General features: G+C 42.7%; 1 protein-coding gene across 1 annotated transcript in view; it reads right to left on the minus strand.

Annotated features, from left to right (window-relative positions):
• The window catches only part of ush2a (Usher syndrome 2A (autosomal recessive, mild)), a 1,183,552-nt gene that overhangs the window by 478,770 nt on the left and 678,778 nt on the right, over positions 1–26,004 (minus strand). The window contains exon 41 of the mRNA XM_078556364.1: positions 15,185–15,357. Within this exon, the coding sequence (XP_078412490.1) occupies positions 15,185–15,357 (173 nt within the window). The remainder of the gene's footprint in view (positions 1–15,184; positions 15,358–26,004) is intronic.

Raw genomic sequence — 26,004 nt, forward strand, 5'->3', positions numbered from 1 at the left:
AGGGAGAAACATGTATTAAGGAAAATGAGGCTATGTGTCAGGGAAGGCATTGTAAGAGCTAACAGAAGTGTGAGAAGCCTCTTGCATGTGTGCATTAAGCTGCTGTCCACAGAAACCAAAACTGGGAAAAGCCACGTTGAATTCTACTGTCCAGGGTATTGCGTTGACTTGCCTGGATCTGTTTAAAACGTTTTTTTTTACTGTTGCCTTAAAGGTGTAACTGGAAGCCAGATTACTTAGGGGCTTTAGGAGTTATTATAGTAGCGATTTTTAGACCTATGTATGTGCTTGAAATCTTTTCTTTTGTTAACAAATGTTTAATTTAGTTCACTAAGAAAAAAATCTCTGAAGTCTTGGTGGACTCAATTACTTCTGAATTCAGGGCCAGAATATTCGGGTTGGCATGTGGGGGCGGACCCCACTCGCCGATGCGTAAAATGATGCACGGTGATGTTGGGCATGTGACCCGACGTCACTGCGCACCATTCAGATCTTCAGTTCAGCGGGCGCGCAGTGGAGTCAGCTGCATGCCCACTGAACTGTCAAAGGCCTATTAAGGCCATTTAAAAACTAATTAAAATAATTAAGGGAGCTGCCATCCAACCTTAAGGTTGGTGGGCAGGCGAAGAGCCCAGGCGGCCTTTGCACTTATCATTAAACCACATCCGCGGGTGGGATGAGGTTTCATGAAGGATTTATAATTCAAATAAATTTCTTTATTAAAATTCATTGACATGTCCCAGCTCATGTGACACTGTCACATGAGGGGACATGTCTGAAATTTTTTTTTTCCTCTTTATTTAAATTTTTCAAAATGTAATTAAACTCCCAGAGGAAGCTTCATGCCTCAGGGAGATTTCTGCGCTCTTTTGGACGCATGCGTGAAAGAGCGCAGGTCCCGACTCAGCCTACTCACCCCGCCCACACAGGGAGAGCTCAGTGCTTCCAGGTGCGCGTCACGATGGGTGGGCCTTAATTGGCCCACCCACGTAAAATAGCGGCGCGCAGCCAATAGCGGGTGGCGATCGGCTGCGCGCCCGCTCCCGCTCCCACTCAGCACCCCCCCAGACGGGGAGAATATTCACCCCTAGGGCATGGATCTCGAGATAAATACAAATTGCAAAACCATTGTGATAGCATGATCAAGTTTCCCTCACGGATTTGATCCGCCTGGCACACATCATCTGCCAAGTCATAAGAGGGAGACCAGGATGTTGACATTGCAAGGGGCTGTGAGCGCCTCCACCACTGACTGCTCCATGGGCAGCTTTAGGAAGAAGATTGTACAATGTGTGCAGTTGTACAGCTGTTCTGCAGTCCACTAAAATGCTCATGACTTTGCAGACTGTGTTTGAGGGGTGCAAAGCTCTGGTGTACTTGGTGGCACTTTAATGCCTCTGCGTTGCTTGAGTAGGCAGATAAGCTAGATGCCTGACTCCAATCATATCAATGGCTGTGTTTGAACTGTCTCAGCTGCAGAGGAATGATCACTTTATATAAGATGTCCCTAATGCATGATCGCTTCCCTCACCCACCCTACCCCCCACCCCGAATGCTTGTTCACCATATTAAACCGCAAGGTAGCCCTTGCCCCCCTCCCCACATGTCACCTCAACTGCAAGGCAGCCCTTGCAACCCCCCGCCCCCGCCCCCGCACAAGTCGCCTCAAAAGCAGGGCTGCCCTTGACCATCCACCCCAGGTCCCACAATGTGCCTCAAGCTTCAATTCCAATGGGAAACCCTGGTGAGCACTGCATAACGTTGTTGTGTAATCACCTCCGAGTTCTCCTCAGAGTGCCGCCCGCCAAGTGCATGCCTTTTATATGCTGTTGTGAAGCACTTTGGTGTGCTTTCCTGCCGATGTGGATGGATGATTCCAGTGGGGCAGCCTAATAATGAAATGCAGATGTATTACAATGAGGTTCCCAACGCCCAATGGCAGGAAACGTGGCCCGCCATTGGTGGGCCCACAATCACAAACTGGTTTCACACCATCGTGAAACCAATCATGTCGTATTTCCACTCACGCCACTGAACACACCTGACACCAGCGGGCACGGAAAATCCAGGCCTGTGAGTTATTTAAAGATTTCTCAGGACTTGATGTAACCTGGAGTTTTAAAAAATTTAGCTCATTCCTGCTTCGACTGCTGACTCTGGGTTTTGAAACTGGACTTCCAAAGGGGATTCAACGGAGTATTCTGCTGCAGTAAGGAATTTTGAATTCCTGCCTTCAGCTACCAAGCCTTTCTTTGGAGCCCTTTCCTGGTGATTTTCCTCTGCACCTCTGCTCCTGGAGCTTCTTTTCAGGTCAGAATGCTTTGTTAAATTTTCTTTCAGTCTTCCAGCATTTTAGATTTTCTCTGCATTTTTTTGCAAAGTTTTCCACAAGTTGCCACCATGTTTTAGGGTGTTGGTTGCAGTTCAGTAGGTCTGAAGAAGTCTTCACAGTCCGACGTAGGTGAACTGTAAGTCTTTATTGAATCTTAGAAGTATTTACAAATATGCAGTAAAAGGTACAAGTTCGGAGTTGTCTCCATGCTTGCTGATATACACAGCCCTGTCCAACACTCAACTGACCCTGGGTGCAGGTCATGTGTTCTCTTACACAATTTGTGGGCAGTACTGCACTCAGTCCCACCTTAACCCTGTATCTGCAAGACCCTTATACTCTTTTGAGCAACCAATTAAACTAAATTAACAAATTAAGCAACAAATTAAAGGGATACTGAAAAAATAAAGACAAAATCTTAAAGGAAACTTACAAATCTCAAATTTAAACATGATTAATGGGGTCAATAAAGCACCCCAGTCCCCGTGGCACCCACCAGGCACAGAAGGCCTCAATTGTGCTGGCAGACACCGCGTGCTCCCTCTCCAGGGACACCTGGCTGCGAAAGTAATCGCAGAAGGGGGCAGACAGTCAGGACAGTCGACCCCCTCGATCAGCCACTGCCTGGATCTGTTGAGGGCTAACTTGGCCAGGCCCAGGAGCCTCCTCCTTCCCCGTCCCTCTCCACACCGGATACCCGAGGATCAAGAGCGTGGAACTGAAGTGCAAAAAAAACTCAAGTAAAAGGTTTTTTAAGAAACTAAAAACGGGGTGCAGCCTAGAACAACTTACATACGCGTGGTCCATGGACCCAACGCAAACAAAACATGCAGGCGTCTTGGGAGTCCGTGAACCGACACATCCTACGGTTGTATGAGACTGCCACATGCAGCATCCTCCACCCCAGGTCCCCAATGGTAAAGGGGTGGACTCCTGCATAGAGAGCTCTCCACTGGTGACCTCTACCGCCGGACGGCAACAGGGCACACCAGGGCATGTCTAGACGGTGAGCGAGGGTAAGGAGGTGAAAGGTGTGCAGCAGCAGCCCATACAAGAAACCCTCCACGCTGAGCTAAAGGGCACAGAGGGCACTTCCATGAGGCAGTTCAGGTTGTGGGGTTCCGGCTCCTGAGGGAGGGGTGATACCCTTGTACTATAGCTTTCTGTTTAAAGCTATGGTCACTTCCTCTGCTGCAGTCAGAACTGTGTGCATTCTGGATCTTAGTTACCAATGTGGCTCTAGCAATGAACAAAGGTGTTCCAAATTTTCGTAACTAAAGCGCTGTCTCATGAAAGAGGAAAGCTGGGAAGAGGTCTTGAAAATTGTACCACGGTCTATACATCCTTTTGGGTAGCCAGAATGGTTCGGCTCTCCTCTGGTGATGTCAAATCATTCTAGCTTCCCTCACTCCCTCCTGCTGCTCCTCTTCTTTCTCTTCTTCCAGAAAATGTTCATATATAGAGGATTTACATTGGCAAGTGGCAGGCAAGGAATAAAACTCAAACCAAGATCCATGATAAACAGTAAACCTAAATGGAATAAACTTATTCAACAGATTAACTAAAGGGCTGGAAATCACTTAATGTTGGCCTGCAAACTATTTAGGTTTAGATATTCCCTTTGACCGCGAAATCTGACTGGGCCGGAAAACAGGTGCATCATGTGGGACTGCCCACATCTGTTGCTTCCAATGCAAGCAGGACACAGACTTTGTGCTTCTTGTTAATTAAAATGATTTTAGTGTGCAGGCAGCATTAAACATACTGTTGAAAGATAGCATGCCTGAGTGGAGGGTTCAGAATCATGAGAGGCTAGCATGAGCTAACCTGCATTACCTAAAGTCAGTTTGTATATCTTAAATGGCCACTGCATTGTAGCTGGAGTGGTGCTGGAAGTTGTTCTAAAAGTGATTTTGATGTGGGGAACACTCAATAATGGCATAACTTGACAAGAGAGCAGGCTCGAAGATTTTCCAATGTTGCACTGGAGGCCTTGGGGCAGATGTGGAGAAGAGGAGAGATGTGATCTGTCCCCACTGGGCCAGGAGGCTGTCCAGACAAACATGTGAAGGCGGTGGAATCAGATAGCCTGGCAGTCAATGCCAGGTAAACTCACACAAGTGGTTTAGGCCAATTAATGCACCAATATGGTGTCTGGCATGATTGTGCCCATATGAAAGCCGCTATGGAGCTCCAAGGATGCTTGTAGTGCTGCTAAAAAATATTAATGAGCCCAATTTCTCAACCGTTGTCTCTGGGTAAAAGTCCTGGAACTCCCTCCATGATAACACTGTGGATACACTTCACAACATGGACAGCAGCATTTCAACAAAAATTCTCACTTCTGCCTTCTCAAGAGCAACCTGGGAAGGGCAAAAAATGCTGGCCTTGCTAGTGACACACTAATCCCAAGAATGTTTTTTTAAAAATTACTTTAATGACTGGAGTGCACTTTTGATTCTTTGCAAATTTTAAACAATTTATGGGCTAAAAATGAGTTTCCTCCTGTTTTTAGTCACAGGATTCATGAATCCAGATCTGCCTGCGCCCAGTCCCATTGAGGCAGGCAGCACACAAAGTTCATGCTGCCTTCTCAGTTGAATGATTGTAGTGTTCAGTTAATCAGGACCACCTCCTCGCTGACTGAATGCTGAACAGAAAGCCCAGCAGAATGCAAGGGTAGCTTGTGTTCCAGCTAGCCTCTAACTCTTAAACACAGTTGCCCCTCTTAAACAAACTGGAGCTGCACTCATATTATAAGGATACTATTACTGACTGCCAGTACTGCAATTAGAATCAAAGGAAATGAAGCATCAGGGCAGAGAGAGGACTCCCAGGTTCACAGATGCGGCACTGGAGGTCTTAGTCATAGAGATCGGGAGAAGGGGAAAGGCCAGCACCAGTGCAGCCCTGGAAATGCTGCAGATCCTCTTGAAATAAGTAGAATTGTTCTGTGACCACTTCCTTATTGAATCTGACTCAGTTGGAGATATGAGAAGTGTTCTCTGAAAACACATGTTGGGTAAGGTCTTCAGTGGAGTGCCTTCCTCCTCCTCCCTCTTTACAGATCTTACCCTCCCTGCAGCCTCTGCTCCAATTCCTGGTCATGCTCCCTATCCACAGACACTGAAACTACAAACCCCATACTTGTTGCAGATTTGGGGCTGTATTTTATGCTCACATACAGTGTCCCAATGATGGGCCAGAAATCCAGAGACAACACCACCTTGGCCGTTGGCAAGACCCCCGCCTGCATTTTATGGGGGTCAGGCAATTAATTAGTTGTGGCTGCCCACACTCAGGAGCTGCTTGCCAATCAGAAGGCCAGCAGTTAGCAATCTCAGCAGCGCCACTGGGAGTGCTGACCATTGCTCAGGCTGCAACTGGAAGAAGAGGACATCATGAAAGAACATTGCCTTCCCAATCATATAGCTTGGGTCAATGGGGGTAGTCAGGGAGGCAATAGCGATGGGGAGGTTTGGTGAGGGGAGGGGGGGTTGCTACAGTGAAAGTTATGGAAACAGGAGGAAGAAAGCCATATGAGAAGGGGAAAAAGACACAGAAGCGGAAATGAGAAAAAGATAAAATACACAAATTCATCAGTATTAATAAATTCACTTTAAACCTTGTCTACTTGCAAACCATTTGGGAAGTTAACATGTGAGCGTGCGAAATAGGAGCAGAAGTAGGCCATTCGGCCCCTCAAGCCAGCTCCACCAGTTAATAATCAGCATGGCTGATCTGTTTGTGTTTCGAGTTCCACATGAAGATGGTTGATGAGAAGAAAGGGAGCCAAGAAAGTCTTAAAGAAACCGGCAGCAAAGGGTGGCAAGAAGCGGCGAAGGTCGAGGGAGGAGAGTTACTCCATCTACATCTACGAAGTGATGAAGCAGGTTCTCCCTGAAACCAGCATCTCCGCCAAAGACACGAGCATCATGAACTCGTTCGTAAACGATATTTTTGAGTGCATCACGGGTCAGGCTTCCCGCCTGGCCCATTACAACAAGCGCAGCACCATCAGCTCTCGGGCGATCCAGACTGCCGTGCGCCTGCTGCTGCCCAGGGAACTGGCCAAGCACGCCATGTCGGAAGGGGCAAAGGCAGTGACCAAGTACACCAGCTCCAAGTAAAACTCAAAATGGAGTGTAAGACACATTCCCATCTACCCCCCGGTGACCTTTGATTCCCTTGCCTAACAAGAGTCTATCTACCTCTGCCTTAAAAATATTCAGTCACCCCACTTCCACTGCCTTCTGAGTCAGAGTTCCATAGTCACACAACCGTCTGAGAGAAAAAAATTCTCCTCATCTCTGTTCTATTAGGGTGACCCTAATTTTAAAACAGTGCCCCCTAGTTCTGGATTCACCCACAAGAGGAAACATTTATTGGTACACTTTGCTTGAGGATTATACTTAATCAAGCCAGAGATCTTTGAAATCATGCAAAAGATTTTCAGTTCCCTCCAAAAATTGCTGTTGTAGGGTTACCAATAATGCACTGTATCAGGAAACAAAATGGCTCCTAAACTAGCAGATTGGTCACTTGATCTAGAATAAATATTACAACTCACTGAAGATTCATGATCTGACGTTCACTGTATTTGTCTGAACCTTTGATTCCCTTCCCTTCCCTGTGATTTTTTTTTATCATATCTGGATAAGAAAAAAATATATTCGTCACTCCCCAACATGTCCACAGGGTGTCCCAACCAATGGAATATTAGGTAATATATAAACACCTGTTAAAAATATTTTCTTAACTCCATTCATTCTAAATATATTCATAATAAGATAAGACAGAGATCAGAGTTTTTTTCCGTACGCACACGCTGATTCTGAATTCTGATCCTACCTTACGATTGTCAGAAACCAAAAGGTTTAAAGAGGAGATCCTTCAAAAGCATATTGCATGCTCCTAAAATCTACTTCAATTGGAAAACTTAAGAGCATCTTTTTTTTTAAAGTAAGCAGATATTATTAACTTCTACCAAGGCTTCAGTAAAATAAAATCTGTGAAAACTGTGGGATACTGCAGCTTTATACACAAAGTGAAAATACTCACAAGGAATGAAAACTGAAAGATAACAGTTTAAAATACTGCAGTGTAGAAAGCTTCCTGTTAATATTAAAAGAAAGGATGCTGTGAAATGTTTTCTTTCTATCTCAGGTATATCAATACTGTCACTAATCAGTTTAAACTATGCCCTTTTATGTTCCTTCATTCCCTTTTAGCTTTTTGTACAATTCTTTGATGTAACAAGAGCAGGTTTGACCAGACTTCACTAAAACTGGAAAACACTTGAAGAACTGAAGCCCATTCTGTATATTTAAAATTCATATGCTTATATATGCCTTTCTTCTGCACTTGAACATTTTACAATATTCCTTTCTGCTGTCTACACCAACATACATCAAGACCATTTGTCCAAAGGTTTCTTGCTCATAAATATACAAAGGTGCCTTAAACCTACTACTCCACAGTTCAGCCTATGCAGAGCTGTGGCTTCATTTTTTGATCAATCTGCAATTTATAAAAGATTGACTGATAAAAGAATTGTAACTATTCCACTACACTGTGTACAGATTATTTCATATAAACCACGATTGTGTGTCCTAAAGATTTTACCTTCATTTAGAGGCCTATTTTGCTCATGTAAAGTTAAAGGACAATTATTTTACTAAACTGTTAACATGAAGCTTTCAAGTTTAGTGGGAAAATGTGTTTAAATTTTTTCAGAGAAAAATATATCCCTTAATATGCTTAAAAATCATACCATTTGCAATGCTCAATAACTTTTCTTCAATTTAAATTAGCCTACCGAAACCTGAATTATGCTGACGATACTTTTAAACACAGAAAATGATACTATTATAGTTGAATGTGCATTAACATAAAATGGACTGGGATGCAATTATTTAAAGCTCCCAGTTTGCTCACATTTATATCGGCTCATTTATTAATCATTTTGTTATGGATTGTGAAAAAGGTAAGGTAAGTGATTTTCTTTATAGAGTATGTTATATCTCCCAGTGCTAATTTAACTCCCCCTAAACACACATATTCAGCCATATGGCATATGCCTTTTTGATACAATTTTATGTGTTAATCTGTATTACTATATTTTCAGTTCATTAACTGAAAGGATGCATGAACCAAAACCTATTTAGCCAATGAGTTGTTGCAGCTTAAACTACCAAAGAGGTCACACAAAGGGTACTTCAATGCTGTAAGATACACAATTATAGAAAGATACTAAAAGGAAAAGAAAGAACATTTTGACAGAAAATATTGGTTAAAGACTTCTGTCATCAAAGCTAAGAACATCACTAATTTAGGTGAATTATTTTAGTATTTTTAATTTTAGAGCCATTTCTGTCACAGATGGGGATGCCAGTTTTGAGAAAAGAACCCTTTTTATAATTTTTTTGTTCTCTGCAACAGCATGAAATATTCCAAGGTCAGCCTTAGTGTAGGTTCGAGGAAAGTGATATTTCTTCTGTTCTGGTTCAGGAATATGCCTCAGTGTTGTTCTGTGAATTTGTTTTCACTCTGAGCTTAAGATTACGTAAACCTATTTTACTTGGAACTCTTAGTGACATAGAAAAAGGAAGCTTTTATCCCAACGGTCCTAGACTGAATTCAAACCTAGTCCTTAGAAACAAAGGCACAATGTAATAAGTTGTTATTCCACCTGATCCCACTCATATTTCATTGAACATGGTCAGGGGTGGTTGAAACAGTCAGCCAAGGTAAAACCCACAAAAACTGAAGTAAGAATATCACAGCAGGGATACCGTTCTATTTAGAGGTTCTGGAGAAAGAAGAGGGGATCAGAGAAGCATGCAAAGCAGATGTGTTTTACATCGTAGGTACTCAAGATGGAGCCACCCTTACACTGTCTATAGGTCAAGGAAATCATATCTGGACATGCCTGAGCAGATCAACATTTAGAGACTGTATGATTCACAAGGGAGGCTGTAACAGTCTCTGAAGTCATACCTTGAAACCACTTTGAGGACAGGGAGGGCTCTGTCAAGACGGTGAAGCTGACTGCAATCTTGAATTTTTGCCAATTTTTTTTCTGAGAAATCACATGAAATATCTGTCAAATCTCACAAACTGTACAATGGCATTAAAAAAATGATAGATGCACTATTTTGTCCAATCAGGAATGTCATTAATTTCTCTGTGGAAACCAGCTAACAAATGTAAGGCCAGAATGTTGGTGCCCAAAGAGCTGCAATCCCACTACCATTGTGACAGAACCGTGTAAATGGCTTCAATAATGGCCTCAGCCCAACCATCTTCAGCTGCTTCATCAATGACCTTCCTTCCATCATAAGGTCAGAAGTGGGGATGTTCGCTGATGATTGCACAATGTTCAGCCACATTCGCAACTCCTCAAATACTGAAGCAGTCCATGTCCAAATGCAGCAAGGTCTGGACAATATCCAGGCTTGGGTTGAGAAGTGGCAAGTAACATTTGCGCCACAGAAAAGTCAGGCAATGACCATCTCCAGCAAGAGAGAATCCAACCATCGTCCCTTGATGTTCAATGGCATTACCATCACTGAATCCTCCATACCAACATCCTGGGGGTTACCATTGACTAGCCATTTAAATACTGTGGCTACAAGAGCAAGTCAGAGGCTAGGGATCGTGCGACAAGTAACTCATCTCCTGACTCACCAAAGCCTGTCTACCATCTACAAGGCACAAGTCAGGAGTGTGATGGAATACTCCCCACTTGCCTGGATGAGTGCAGTTACCACAACGCTCAAGAAGTTTGACACTGTCCAGGGCAAGGCTTGATTGACACCCAATCCACAAACATTCACTCCCTCCACCACCGATGCACAGTAGCAGTAGTGTGTACCATCTACAAGATGCACTGCGGGATTCACCAAGGCTCCTTTGACAGCACCTTACAAACCCACTATCGACCACTATCATCTAGAAGGACAAGGGCAACAGATAGATGGGAACACCACCACCTGGAAGTTCCCCTCCAAGTCACTCACCATCCTGACTTGGAAATACATTGCCATTCCTTCACTGTCGCTGGGTCAAAATTCTGGAGCTCCCTAACAGCACTGTGGATGTACCTACGCCACATGGACTGCAGTAGTTCAAGAAGGCAGCTCACCACCACCTTCTCAAGGGCAACTAGGGATGGGCAATAAGTGCTGGCCTAGCCCAGTGAAGCCCACATTCCAAGAATGAATCAACATATTTAAGAACAACAAAGAAATTATGACAAAATTCTTATTATTCTATGATACTGGTCATTTCACCAGAGCTTACTTGTAACTCTGAATTCCAACATTAGTTGGAAATTGCACTCTGCTTCAAAACTGGCCATCTGAGAGGGCTTACTACTCTAAGCTGGCAGTTCCCACTTTGCTGATCCATATGGACGTAGCATAAGACTAGAGGCTGACATACCAAATGGATGAGCTGTGCAGACCTCCAGAATGTCACAGCCAGGCTTCACTGGAAAGGGTCAGGGGTGGTGGGGGAAGGAGTAGGGGTGGCGGTGGTGTGGGGGGAGTGCGTTCAGTCTGGTATAGTGGTCAGGGCTGCATCACCAATGTTTGGCTGGCTAGCCTGTCGTTGTTCTCCCTCTTCCCTTTTATAACCAAGGCAATATTTAGGGCAGGATACAAAACTTGTGAACATTGGCCAAAGCTATCTCATACACTGAGTTACATAGACAAAGAAGGTGCTCCAAAAGAGTTATAATAAAATCAACAGAAACAATGGGGGAGGATTTTATGGAGCCTGAGAGAGTGGGAAATGTGCCATGTAGGATGACTGAATTGGGTAGGATGTGAAATTTTGATTTCCCCAGGGCACATTGAGATGCAGTGATTTAGTCAGCAGTGTGTTTGCGGTGTGACAGGCCTTACGCCATCATGTGGCGGGTTCCCACTTATAATACATTTGCATGCTATGAAAACTCATTAGTGTAAGACTTGTTAAAATAAAATACTGCCTTCAAGATAAAGTCAGCAGCACACAAGAATCTCGTGGCACCCGGCTGACACTTGTTTAAAGGTAACGCGCAACAGTTGGCTTTGTGCAGTTGTCCCTGAGGTCAGCGGTTTTCCTTATTGAACTCTGCGGCATAAGGTTGGGGAGCAGGAGAATGGCAGCTTGCATGGAGGCTCAGGACTGGCAAGGGTGGGCATGAAGGAGTGGAAGAGTGAAGGGCCTGGTGTGCTGGGTGTGGTGGGGTGGTGGGAACAGTCAATCAAGGTAAGAAAATGAGGTGCCAAAAGGGCAGATAAAAGCAGAATACTGCGGATGCCGTAAATCTGAAACAAAAACAGAAAATGCTTCAGGGCTCTGAAGAAGAGTCATACGGACTCAAAAAGTTAACTCTGTTTCTCTCTCCATGGATGCTTTCAGACCTGCTGAGTTTTTCCAGCATTATCTGTTTTTGTTTGTAGCCGAAAGGGCAGAGTCAGCACTGTCCATATATCGGTTCATGTCAGGGTGTTGGCTGGCAAAGTTGGCTGACTTTGAGGCCACTGACCACATTTCAGTTATCCCTGCTGAAAGTTATCTCGGACAATATCCTTTACAATGCATAGAAGCGAAGGCCAGCTGAGCCATTTCCCACAGTACAACACTGGGTCCCAACATGAATATTCAATAAAGAGTGAACGCAAAAACATGTGGGCTCAGATGATCTCTGGATGGTTGTACTCCAGAGGTATCCCCCAAGATGTGCTATGGGATCCTTTGGTAGTCCCGGCACACTGACTACGCGGGAGTTGCCCAGGGAATTTGGACTTTTGATGGGCAATTCCCCTGTGTCTGGAACCCTCCGAAAATGCCTCTAACTCTGAGTTAGAGGCAGAGACTTTAGATGATTCCAGCCTACTTACCAGAATAGTTACTCAGGAAAAGTCAGAAGGATTAAAAGCAGTTCTAACTCCTGGGTAACTATACTACTGATCTCCCTACTCCCCACTAGACCCCCAACATCACTCCCCATCCACCCAATCACCTCCCCAACACCCAACTAACCTCCGACTGTACCCCCCAACCACCCAACTACCACTTGACGCCCCAGACTCACCCAACTACCCCTGACCCAACTACCCCACTGACTACACTCTGATCTGACTACCTCCCTGATCCTCCGACTACCCCCTTAACCCAACTAGCCCCACAACCTGATTGCCCCCCCGACCCAACTATCACTGGCCCACCAACTACTGCCCGACCACCTGACTACACCCTGACCAACTACCTCCCTGAACCCCCCTGACAAACCCCCAACCAGACTATCCTGCAACCTGATTGCCCCCTCACCCACCCAACCAAAACCTGCCTGCCATGAGTCCACTTTAAGGTTTAATGGAGGAGGGACAAGGTGCAGGCAGCCAACCAGCTTCCAGGAAACGGACTCGTCGATTACTTATTCTAATGAGGCTGACAGCCTCTGATTTAATCTACTTTGCCCACATATGCCCAAATCAAAGGAAGTCTAGTTGGAGATTGTGAGACTGGTGGCCAAAGAGAAAGCAACGGAGAGTATCAGTTGGAGCTTCAGTGATGTAGGATGGAAGAGAGAGGATAATGTGGATTTGGGGTGAATTAAAAAGTAAACAATGCCAACATAAGGCCAAAAGAAAGAAAGAACAACAGTGTCCTTGAACTGACACAGGAACATGCATTGGCAGCAAGTCCAATAGCAGGATCACAGAACCCAAGGCTCACCATTTTATTAAATCAAATCTTATTCCAAATATTACAATGAGAAATGGCAAATATAGTTTGCTTTTGGCATTTGAATTACAATGAAAAAATATCTTGCCTTTATATAGCCCCTTTCACAGCCTCAAAACAGCAGAAAGCACTTTACAGCCTATTATGTACTTTTGAAGAGTAGTCACTGTTATAATGTCTAAAATGTGGCAGCCAAATTGTCAATGGAAAAGTCACACAAACAGCATTCAAATGATGAACAAAAAACCTGTTTTCATGATGTTGGTTGTAGGCGATGCAGGTGGCCACCACACTTGAGGGCTCAGGCAGAGGCAAGTAGAAAACTCTCCCCTTATGTTGAAAAAGTGCAATCCAGGTAGAGTGTGTTCAGTCATGATGAATTTTCAGGAAACAGGCCTGTGCCACACCTTAGGTAGGATGAAATAGCCCTTTGTTTCCTTCCACAATAGGGCAACATGGGAAAACATGTGGTATGTCACCCTTGTTGAAACAGGGCACACAGTCCATTAGGTACAATTGCCTCACTTAAATAACAAATAAACAAATGATCAGTCTGTAGCAGAACACAGGGCCAAGGCTTAGCTACTGCCCCAAGACTAGAGGAGCAGTGCACAGTGGTCCACTTGCGGGGTCCATACTGGTAACAGGCATACCAGGTCGTATAGTACATGGAACTGTAGTTGTTGCACGAGGTCAGATTGAGGCATTGGGCACAAAGGTTCCGCAATACTTGGACAGATTTCCATGAAATCTGTGGGTTCCTGGGGTCTAGGAATATTGACAGATGTGGTGGGGTGCTGAGTGAAATGTGCGAGTGAACCGTGGGAGGGGAAATCTGTCATGTCTTGGGAATTATTTGATCATTTTTCCACAGGAAGGGTTTGGGAAAGAAAGAGTTACTTCTAAATGTTGTGTTTCAAAGCCAGGAGTATTCAGTGAGTTTTTAAAAGCCATTGAGATGAAAGGTAGCTAAAATGCTTAAAATAAAACAATTTGATAGCTTGTCTTGGTAATCAAAAAAGCAGCTGTCTCCCATTGTTTTGGGAAGTATCCGGTTCCAGATGCTTGCCAGGGGTTTCTGGCAGGCCATCCCTTCTGGCTGTGAAACCAAGGAGATAAAAATAGAGACAGATTTTGAACAAGAGCCACAAGAGCAAGCTTTGGTCAAGATCAGATAGAAATACTTTGCTTTTATATAGCACCTTTCACATTCTCGAGACGTTCCATTGAAAATCATTTCAAATGAAATATTTTTGAAGTGTTGTCACTGTGGTATGTAGGCAAATGTAACATACAATTCACATACAGCAAGGTCCTACAAACTGCAACAAGATAAATCAGATAATCTGTTTTGGTGCTGTTAGTTAAAGGTTAGCTAGAATTCCCCTTTCCTTTTCACAATCGTGAAAGGAATTCTCCTATATTTATCTGAGAGACTAGACCAATCCTAGGTAAAATATCTCATCTGAAAAGATAGCACATTCAACATTGTAGCACTGACTCACTATTACACTGAAGTGTCAGCTTAGATTACATGCTCAAGTTTTTTCAAGTGGGTCTTGAACCTACAACCCTCTAACTCACAGGCGGGAATACGGCAACTAAGCTGAGACAGACACCTAGAAGGGAAATGTAGGAGGGTGTTAGGAATTACTTAGCTTAAAATCAAAGTAGTGATGTAGGAAATCAATCAAAGTAGTGATGTAGAAAAGAAAAGCATATTCCTTATTTTTTGCATTATACTAATTGAATGAAATGATTCCATTAAAACTGTTGTTCTGTATGTCCACTTCCTGTGAAGTAAAGAAGCTTAACTATTCATGTCTGGCCAGGTGTTTTCTAAGACTGCCTTCAAAAGGTTTGGAGAGGATACTTAAGGCAAGAGCCTTAGCCTGTAACAGTGACTTAAAATTCCTATATATATATATTTTTGGGAGTCATTTTTTTAATAAACATTCTTCAATGGTGCTGAATTTTTCTCAGTGAAGCTTATACTATGTGCTATATTTCATTTCTAATTGATTTATTGTATAACAGAAGCTAGCACAATTGATACAAGGGAACAGCAATTTTACAAACTGCTAGAAAAGATGCATTTTTACAACTACTTACTCCCAGGAGGCATCTTTATTGCTGTGAGATCACTTATCACATATCCTTGACTATTGGAGGCATTCACTTGCACGGTGTAGTTGGAATAGGGAAGTAGTCCTCTTATGGTTACCCATACATTGGCTTCTGAACTTTGGTATAACCTCTGGGTTAGGTGCTTGATAGAATAATTACTTTTACCTGTAAAAGACAATACAGGTGTAGTCAGGCCTTTTACACTGTGGACAAGTTTGACTTTCAACAATGAATATGTAGTATGTTAAGATCCCCATAGAGACTGATAACTTTTAAAAGAAAGGAATTCCCACAATACCAATGGAAAGAAAACTGATGGACAAAATTGCACTTTTTAAAGCGTTTACTGTAACAAACCAACTGAAATCAACATAATAAAAACATTAATTAATAGGCAAAAGAAAATAAAATAAAAAGGTAAATTCCACTTTAAATAGTCAATAAAACAAAGATACACTTCAAGAAATTACACACACTGTCATTACTTGTTGCACAAATGTGGCACCATGTGCAATCTCAGTCTTTTAAACTTGGCCTCTGTTATGTAGGATAACTCACTTCTCACCAATTGTTTCAGTTACATTCAACAGCAGCAATGTTCCATCTGAAATCCCCGGATATAGTTAACTGATAAGGCACACATCCACAAATCCTCTCTCACTCAGGTCATAACAGTCCTGATAGCACAGAAGCCCCAGAGGCTCCCTTTTCTGATCCCTTTAAATGGTCCTATGGGCTCTGGCAGCACTGAAATAGCAGGATGGGTCTCATTCATTCCATAACACCTCGTTCTTTCTGTCTTCAGCTCTCTAACCTTTCTAACTGTACAACATACACAGTAACGAAAGCTGGGGTTTTCTGGCCTTGCCAGCGGTGGGAATCAGCGTGGGCAGGACTGGAACAGCTAAAAGTCCGTTGACTTTGGGCGGGAGTTTCCGGTTTCACCACTGGCAGAACTGGAAAATTCCAGCCACAGTCTCTGCTATATTCTCAGAACGGTATCTCAGGGATATCGCACAAAAAGAAAATACACTTTCCCAAAGCTCATGGGTCATTACGAGTAATTTAATTAGGGAGTGGGATTAACTTACTTTTCAACAAATAAAAACAGAAAATGTTAGAAATACTCAGCAGGTCTGGTCGTGTCTGTGGAGAGAAGTATTTCTTTTTAACTCTGTTTCTCTCTTCACAGATGCTGCCAGGCCTGCTAAGTATTTCCAACATTTTCTGTTTTTATTTCAGGTTTTCAGCAACTGCAGTATTTTGATTTATATTATTTTTACACAAGATTGAATTGAGTCTGGCATTCAATTTCATGTGTTAAAATGATAAACAGCAACTGTTGGAATTATACGACCAGTAAGTCAGAATCTGAAGAGCATAATAGCTTAATATTTCAGGTAGAACCATCCACTTTCTGTATATTTAGATTAGCAAAGGCAGCTAAAATATTGACCCATCTTTCTCTATCCGATACTAATTAAATTGCTGCGCACTTCCAGCGTTTTCTGTTTTAATTTCAGATTTTCTTTATAGCTAAAACAATGTTATACTTCTGCCAACAGCAGAAAGAACAGTAGCATATTACTTGAAAACAATGATATTTCAGAATCATGATTTTGACATTGTAACGAACTAGGTATTTTCCAAAATTTGCAACTACATTGTGAGGCAGGATGCTGGATCTAGCAGAGATAAGATCCCTAATTAGCTACAGGATGTTTTCAGTTTTAGGCTTAGAAATTTAGTTATGCTGACAATGAAGCAGGAAGTAATCATTGTGCAGGTAAACTTAAGCCACAATTTTCAGGCCTCATTTAAATGAGGCTGGCAAATTGTGGAAACCTGCTGGACATAGCCAGAGAGGTGTCAAGGTAGCGATCGGAATGGGAGGGAGGTGAGCAGGAGGGGGCAAGTGGTGGCTGGTAGTAACCCATGTTTTTAATGTGGAGTTAAGGAATTTTATTCAGCATGAGACTCTCCACCTATAATAATGGCGACAAATACACTACTGTCCAATTTGGGCAATGTGATTTGCACAGCAGACAATTTCTTTCAGTTAACCTGAATAAAACTGAATCAGAATTCAAGATATATGATAAAAGAATTTTCACATTTTGTTGACAATTGTGCACAAAAGATTATGAACCTGTCATTGCACTTATATTCACTATACTTCCAAAACTTGTGAGGGATATTATCTGTCCGCACAACAAAGTTAATTCAACGAAAAATATGTAATGCCATTTTGTTTAATTGCTTTCTAATTCTTGTTGTCGTGTTTCCCTCTTACTACCAGTGCAAAATCTAAGGCTAGGATTTCCTGGTCGGTGAGAGGCCATTGACAAAGTACTTAACGTTATTAATGGACCTGCCCGTCCAACCTTAAGGGTGGCGGGCAGGCCGGGAGCCCTTGCGGGCTTAAGAAAATGCATGAAACCTCATCCACAGGCGGGATGAGGTTTTATGTAGGTTTTAAAATTTTTAATAAAAGTGTAACTGAAAGTGATGGACACGTCCCAACTCATGTGACAGTGTCACATGATATGTCAGGGAATTTATTTTTTCTATTTTTAACATTTTTTAATGTGGAGCCGATCTCCCTGAGGCACCACTTAGCCTCAGGGAGATGAGTGCACTCTTTCGCGAGCACGCGTTAAAGAGCATACCCTCGGCTCAGGGAATCCTCCCTGCATAGCGCTTCCTGGCAGACGTCACGCTGGGCAGGCCTTAATTGGCCCGCCCACATAAAATGATGGAGCGCCCCCAATCAGGGGCACTGATCGGAGGGGTGCCTCCATATGCCCGCTCCTGAATGTTCCCCCCAACGGGGCGAAAGTTCTGCCCTAAGAGATCCTACACCTAACTATGGTGCTTATCCACATTCTACCTGAGTTGCAAGGATGCATTAAGCAGCCAGCTGCTTTAGTAGTAAAGGAATTTCTTGACCATCATCTCATGGCAGCTAAATCCTAAGATGAACCAGCTGCACTTGTGGAGAACCATGAGTAACCTTGCCCTGCATCATTTCAGCTACATGTGCAGATGTCAGCGGGGGTGGGCTGAAGGGTATGCATGTGTTACTATCCTGAGAGACAGCACACATATCTGAGCACATTCCAGACACATTCCATTACTGGGCACTGACTCTGCTAGCCACTGAGCTTGAAAGAGATAAAGTGACTGATGGCTCTGAAGTGCTGGCAGAGCCAGATGCATTGGCTGTAGCTAATCTTCCCCTTACATGGCTAGATGAAGAACAGCAGATAGATCAAATGAGCAGCATGTAAGTTTCATGATATAAATAACTGTCAAATGATGGAAGATGCAGTAGAAAGGAAAGCAGAATCCCATGATGACCCCTCTGTTGGCTGGCAGAGTTCATTGTAATAAATATTTGGAAGTGATGTAGAGGGCAGGGATGGATTATCAGCAGCACTTGATCTGCTCACCATTAAAGATGGCTATAGGCAGGATGGTCTTGACATCATCCATACTGTTTCATGGTGCAATTAGTAGACAAGAACTGTCTGATTTTAGAAAAGCAATTTTGGAGGTCCTTCAGAAAAGAGAGGCTTCCTTTTGGAACTGATGCCACCTTGCCATTAAAAGTAGTATGGAAGAAATTATTTGCATTTTACCTGAGACTCAAATCTGAGAACAAATCAAGAAGAAGTTTGCTGGGTGTCCTGCCCAGTAAAGGCGTGTCATATTCATAACTTTAAACATGGACTGCATTCAGTATAGATATTTCTGAGATTGCCTCTTCTTTCAAGAATTGACATTAAAAGACTGCTAAGATGGCTGTTAAAGGTCAGGTAATATTTGCAATTTCTTCATAGACTCAGACCTATCTCAAGCCTCTGGAAAGTTCCTAATTGAATGACCATGGGTGGATTCCTCGCCCCCCCCCAACATCTTGAATGGGCATACCAAGACAAAACCATTTGTGGAATTCACACCTCCTACTGTTCGCGGACTAGACCAAAAATTAAAATCTATGGACTCCTAGACTTGTTGTCACCAAGCTTGAAACCTAACAAAGAGACCTGCAGAGAAACCGGTTCATCATATGTAGGTGTGAATGGCCACCACCCATCCTCCCTTATGTAGCAATGGCTTTGAACTTCAAATCATTCTGGCTGGACTATAGATGTATTGACCAGGTAGTCACATTATTAAAACTGACCTCAGATAATGAATCTTATTCCTCCAAGAGCCAAGAAAAAACAATCAGTATGCAAACAACACAGCAAAAAACAGCAGCAGCAAAAGCAATAACATCTATGCCTTAAAACTGGGGACTGCAACATCATAAGGTCTCCTAGCCTGCTCTTTTTCAAAGTCCATCAGTACAAAAGACTGACCTCCTGATAATAAGATTACAAGGGGAGTTGTGTACAGGCCCCATAATAGTAGCCACATGGTAGGATGGAACATAAAGGAAGAAATAATGGGAGCTTGTCAGAAAGGCACAGCGATAATCATGGGAGATTTCAATCTACATGTAGACTGAAAAAGTTAGGTGGGAAAAGGTAGCCTAGATGAGGAGTACATAGAATGTTTCTGGGATAGTTTTTTTAGAACAGATGTTCTGGAGCCAAACAGAGAGCAGGCTATACTAGACCTGGTATTGTGCAATGAGATGGGATTAATTAATCACCTCATAGTGAAGGTGCCCCTCGGTAGCAGCAACCATAATATGATTCAATTTTACATTCAGTTTGAGTGAGAGAGTAGTGGGTCTGAGACTATGGGTGGAATCGTTCCAGATTTGCACGAACTGTGGTGGCAGGTGGCTAAAGTGACATTTTACCTGTTGGCCGCAATGACGGTTTTTCACACCAGATCATCCCAAACCCATTGCATTAATTATGCATTCCCAGGATACACACCATTTCGATGGTGGGCGGCCTCTGACTCGCCCACCACGCTGTCACCTTGCCGCTTCATCACGCCAGGCATCACAGTTAAAGTACAGCCACGCTTAGTGCTTCCAGCCCAGGACTGCAACAAAGAGGACATGGCCCCAAAAGGTTAGAAGACTGCAGCCCTCGAGCACTTTTCGACACCGTGGAGGCCCGCTGTGATGTCTTCTACCCCCGCTCTGGCCACAGGAGGGGCAGCTACATTATCACTCTGTCTTGGTAGGTGGTGGCAGTGGTGATCAGTGCCAATATTGTACAGAAGAAGTTGGCAATCCAATGCAGATACAGGATCTCATCCATGCAGCCAAGGTCTGGAAACCATCTCATCGTTCTAAACTCATACGCTCAAGCCCATCACACATTCACTGGTATCTCACTCACTGCCAGCTCAAGGGACATCACCACCCACTCTCACACACATACCCTCACATGTCCATCTGGCCTCATCTCCTCTGGAGACTGCCTCTTCAGCCCTCACCATCTTGAGGCCACTTGCACAGATCAACATGTGCCCTTACACACACCCTGGGATGCCCTCCTTCCCCAGTATAGCTCTCATCCTGCAGCCTCTTCCCTTACCTGAGGCCACTTCTCCCCCTTCCCCAAGCAAGACCTTGCCCTGCAGCCATTGAAAAGCCACCCACATATGACTGATCTGGTAGGGAGAGACCTACCCGTGACCCCCATAAAAGTGATGTGGTGCTGTCTGTGAAGCCTGACGCTGATGACTGTGAGTGCTCACCGAAGCAAGGTAGGCAAACAAACCTTGAAGTCCCGGGTGAAGTGCAGACCGCAAAGTGCACGCCTTATATATGCTGTTATGAAACACGTCAGCGTATTTTCCCGCCGACGTGGGCAGATGATCCAGTGGGGTGGGATGAGTCTGGCGGGCTGTCCTTATAATGGTATGCTGATGTATTACAATGAGGTTCCTGATGTCCGATAGCGGTAATCGTGGCCTGCCATTGGCAGGCGGAGCAGATGATTGCAAACTGGTTTCACAACATCGTAAAACCGGTTTTTGGCATTCTCGCCATATTGTCCACTCACGCCACCGAACATCTGGCCTATGTTTTTAAACTTAAATAAGGGCAAATATGAGGGCATGAAAGCAGAGCTGGTTAAAATGAATTGGAAAATAGGTTAAGGAATCAATAGAGATGCAGTGGCAAATACTTAAAGGGATATTTCTGAATTCACAGAATAGATACATTCCAATGAGTAAGAAAAAGTCCAAGAGACAGACACACCATCCATGGTTAACTAGAAAGGTTAAAGATAATATCAAACTTTAAGAAAAAATATATAATTGTGCAAAGATAGGTGGAAGGCCAGAAGATTGGACTGAATATAAGGAACAGCAAAGGATGACGAAAATATTAATAATGAGGGAAAATTAGAGTACGAGAGAAAGCTAGCCAGAAATATAAAAAACAGATAGTAAGAGTTTCTATATATACTTTAAAAAGAAATGAGTTAACAAAGTGAGCGTTGGCCTTCTGGAAAGTGAGTCTGGAGAATTGATAATGCAAAACAAGGAAATGGCAGATGAATTGAACAGGTATTTTGCATTAGTCTTGACTATAGACGATACAAGTAACATCCCAGAGGCAACTAGAAATCAGGAAATGGAAGAGAGGGAGGAATTCAGTAAAATTAGAATCATCAGAGAAGTGGTACTGAGTAAATTGCTGGAGCTGTGGGCTGACAATGCCCAGGTCCTGATGGACTTTATCCTAGGGTCTTAAAAGATGTGGCTGGTGAGATAGTTGAATCATTGGTTTTAAGTTTCCAAAGCTCCCTAGATTTGGGGAAGGTCCCATTAGATTAGAAGATAGCAAATGTAACTCCATTATTCAAAACGGGGAGGAAACAGAAAGCGAGAAACTACAGGCCAGTTAGTTTAACATCTGTGTTATGACACAGCAGTTGGTAAAGGCTGAGTTATTTAAAATCCCAGAGAGAAACTTTAAACAACTGTCATAACCTATATTTTCAATTAGTATGTTTGAGATGCAACTCGGAATTCAGAAATGAAGCCTCCAAGCCTCTAGAGTTTTTTAATATAAATTAAATTAAACCTTTATTAATTTTACAAGGTATTAAACACACACATCTACACATTACTACCATAACAACTATTAAACAAATCCCCAAATTAATCACTCCTAAAATCTTCACCAAGGCAGCAAAAACCCATAGACTATAAACAGACACCAGGGCGAATCACATTTTATCTTGCGAATTCAAAACGAGCTTCCTTTCAATTTGTTCCTTCACAGACACAGTTGTAGGCTTACAGGCTTAGGTCCTCCTTGCCTCTGACTTCCACACACAAAACTCTTCCATATATACCTAGCCTTCCCTTTGAATGCAAATTCTCATTGTATCACCAGGGCCTTTGAACTCCACCTCTTCTAACAATAAAACACCTTTCACAGTACCAATTTTATTAGTAATATAAACATATTGGTGTCACCTAGCTAGATGCAAAATTTCACCCCTAGTCTTTGAATGGTTTATTCAACAAAATGCAAATGTCCCCTTTACCTTACTGTTTAACATCTCAAAACTACTATACATCAAAGCACTCAGACTAGCTGGCTCTAATCCAATTAACACACACACACACACCCACACCCATAGACACAGACACTATGGCAAGTCCAATTTAAAATAATTTCCAATAACATATGCATTAGTATCTCTTCATGACATCTGTCATAAGGAAAATGTTAGAAGCTATTATTAAAGAAGCTATAGCAGGGCATTTGAATAAATTCAAAGTAATCAGGCGGAGTCAACATGACTTTTTGAAAGGGAAATTGTTAATCAACTTAATGGAGTTCTTTGAGGAAGTAACATATGCTGTGGATAAAGGGGAACCAGTGGATGTACTGTGCTTAGATTTCCAGAAGGTATTTGATAAAATGCCACATCAGAGGTTATTGCGTAAAATCAAAGCTCATGGTGTAGGGGGTAACATATTGGTATGGATAGAAGATTGGCTGGATAATAGGAAGCAGAGAGTAGGCATAAATGGGTCTTTTTCAGGTTGGCAAGATGTAACGAGTGGTGTGCGAGAGGGATCAAGGCTCAGTCCTCAACTGTTTACAATTTATAAAATTGACTTAGACGAAGGGATGGATGGGATAGTTGCCAACTTTGCTGATGACACAAAGATAGGTAGGAAAGTATGTTGTGGGGAGGATATAAGGAGGCTACAAAAAGGTATAGATAGGCTAAGTGAATAGGCAAAGATCTGGTAAATGGAGTATAATGTGGGAAAATGTGAAATTGTCCAGTTTGGCAGGAAGAATAAAAGAGAAGGATATTATCTAAGTAGTGTGAGACTGCAGAGCTCTGAGATGCAGAGGGATCTGGGTGTCTTAGTGCATGAATCGCAAATGGCTAGTATGCAGGTACAGCAAGTAATTAGAAAAGCTAATAGAATGTTATAATTTATTGTGAGGGGAATTGAATACAGAAGTAGGAAGGTTATGCTTCAGTTATACAGAGCATTAGTGAGACCACATTTGGAGTACTGTGTACAGTATGGGTCACCTTATTTAAGGAAGGATGTAAATGTGTTAGAAGCAGTTCAGAAAAGGTTTTTCAGATTAATACCTGTGATGGGCAGGTTGTCTTATGAGGAAAAGTTGGACGGCTAGGCTTGTTTCTGCTGGAGCTTAGAAGAATAAGAGGCGATTTGATTGAAACATGTAAGATCCTGAGGGGTCTTGACAGGGTGGATGTGGAATTTGGAGAGGATGCTTCCTCTTATGGAAGAATCTAAAACTACGGGTCACTATTTAAAAATAAGGGGTCGCCCATTTAAAATGGAGATGAGGCGAAATTCTTTCTCTCAGAGTGTCGTGAGTCTTTGGAACTCTCTTCCTGAAAAGGCAGTAGAAGCAGGGTCTTTGAATGTTTTTCATGCAGAGGTGGATAGATTCTTGGTAATCAAAAGGGTGATCGGTTAACAAGGGTAGGCAGGATGCAGATTTGAGGTTACTATCAGGTCAGCCATGAATTTATTAAATGGAGGAGCAAGCTCGAGGTACCAAATGGCCTACTCCTGCTCCTAGTTCATATGTTCATATGTGACTTGCTGAAAATCCACCTCTTTGAGGGAATTCTGCAATGGCTTTGATATATGATCTCAGTTATTGGCATCACCTAGCTACACTTCAAGAGTGAAGATGAACCACTTCTTCACCAGGCCTGCATCGAGACAAGCCAATCAAATGACTTAAGAACCAACCTTTTATTTATAACTCACAAATAGTACTGTATTTTTAACTGTATTTTCCTCGAGTATGTTGTTGTGTGTGAGTGGTGAGTGACTGACCTAGAATTAGATTTTTGGGTGAAGGTGTGAATAAATAATTATCTTTATTTAAACACACAAAAACACGCTGCTGGTTATTCAAATTGACCATATACTCAGGGGCTAGGAAACTCCCACATCTTCCTTTTCAAAAACACAATGATTACAGACAGTAAGGGAAGGGAACAGGAGTTTCAGTTCTCTCCCATCTCTGTCCATAACAGAACTGTGAGCTGCATCCGGGATCTGAACGAATCAGAGTAAACAAGCCAAATCTGACATAAAAAGAATTATTTGAAGCAAAAAGGGAGAGATAAATAGCTGAAATTGTTTCTTTTTTTAAAAAAAGGGACTACAGCAGCAGGCTTCCATATATTGACAGTAGAAAATTCCATGTCTGAATTTAATGGGAAATCATTTGTAGAACAGGAGCATTTAACTTTGCATAAGTTGGCAACCGTAACAATTGAACAGCTCAAAGCAATAGCTGACAAGGTGGAGTCTAATGTAAGAAAAAGGGCAAGAAATTCTGAGGTGCTCAAAATGCTGGCTCCCCTCACCCTAGAACTGGAGGAGGCAGAAAATATAGAACCTGAAGCAGAACAGGTTTCCTTGGCAAAAATTCACCAAACCAGCAGAGGCTAGAGTTAGAATTTCAGGCAAGAAAGCGGGAAGAAGAAAGGAAGCAGAGAAAGGAAAGAGAGGAATGAGAAGGGCAGGAGAAAGAGAGAGAAAGAGAATTCCGGAGGGAAAAGTTTGAGAAGGAATTGCAAGCACAAAAGGACGGTGAAATGAGACAGATTGAATTGGCTAGGGAAACATTGCCTTTACATAGTGGAAATGCTGCTGGTAATTCAAATGACCTTAGTTCAGAAACAAACTTTGATTTCTTAAAGTATTCCCGGTTAGTATCCAAATTTGAAGAGGATGACATTGAAGCCTTCCTTTTATCCTTTGAGAAGCATGCAGATACATTAAAGTGGCCTGAAGAAATTTGGACTCTCCTAACGCTTACAGGAAAAGCCCACGAGGTTTATTCCATGTTGCCTGCAGAGAGCTCTTCAAACTATGAACAAAAATAAAATGCTATCCTGAGTGCTTATGAGTTAGTTCCAGAAGTATACCACCTGAGCTTTAGGAACTCCTGTAAAAAGCCCGCTCAAATCTTCTCGAATTTGAAAAAAATTAAACAACTTGCATTCAACCAGTGGATGTGAGCCCTCAAAATTAACCACACCTACGAGGGATTAAGAGTGGTAATCCTGTTAGAGGAGTTCAAAAATTGCCTCCCCTATAGCCTTAAGAATCATGTGGAAGAGTAGAGGGTTTTAACAGCCAGGAATGCTGCAACCCTCACTGATGATTACCAACAGACCTGGAAAAATGGGCAAAAACTTTCATAATAACCCTCAGAAATGCAGAAAAGACAGAAAAGGGGAAAACATAGGAAATGGAGTAGCCATCAAGCCATGGGGTAGTCCTTCAAGGGACAGCATTCCCTTACCCCTCTAAGAAAAAGTGCAAGTCTATCATACTGTTCAGGGATA

This window comes from Cetorhinus maximus, chromosome 14 (genome assembly GCF_964194155.1).
Source record: "Cetorhinus maximus chromosome 14, sCetMax3.hap1.1, whole genome shotgun sequence".
Lineage (NCBI taxonomy): Eukaryota > Metazoa > Chordata > Chondrichthyes > Lamniformes > Cetorhinidae > Cetorhinus > Cetorhinus maximus.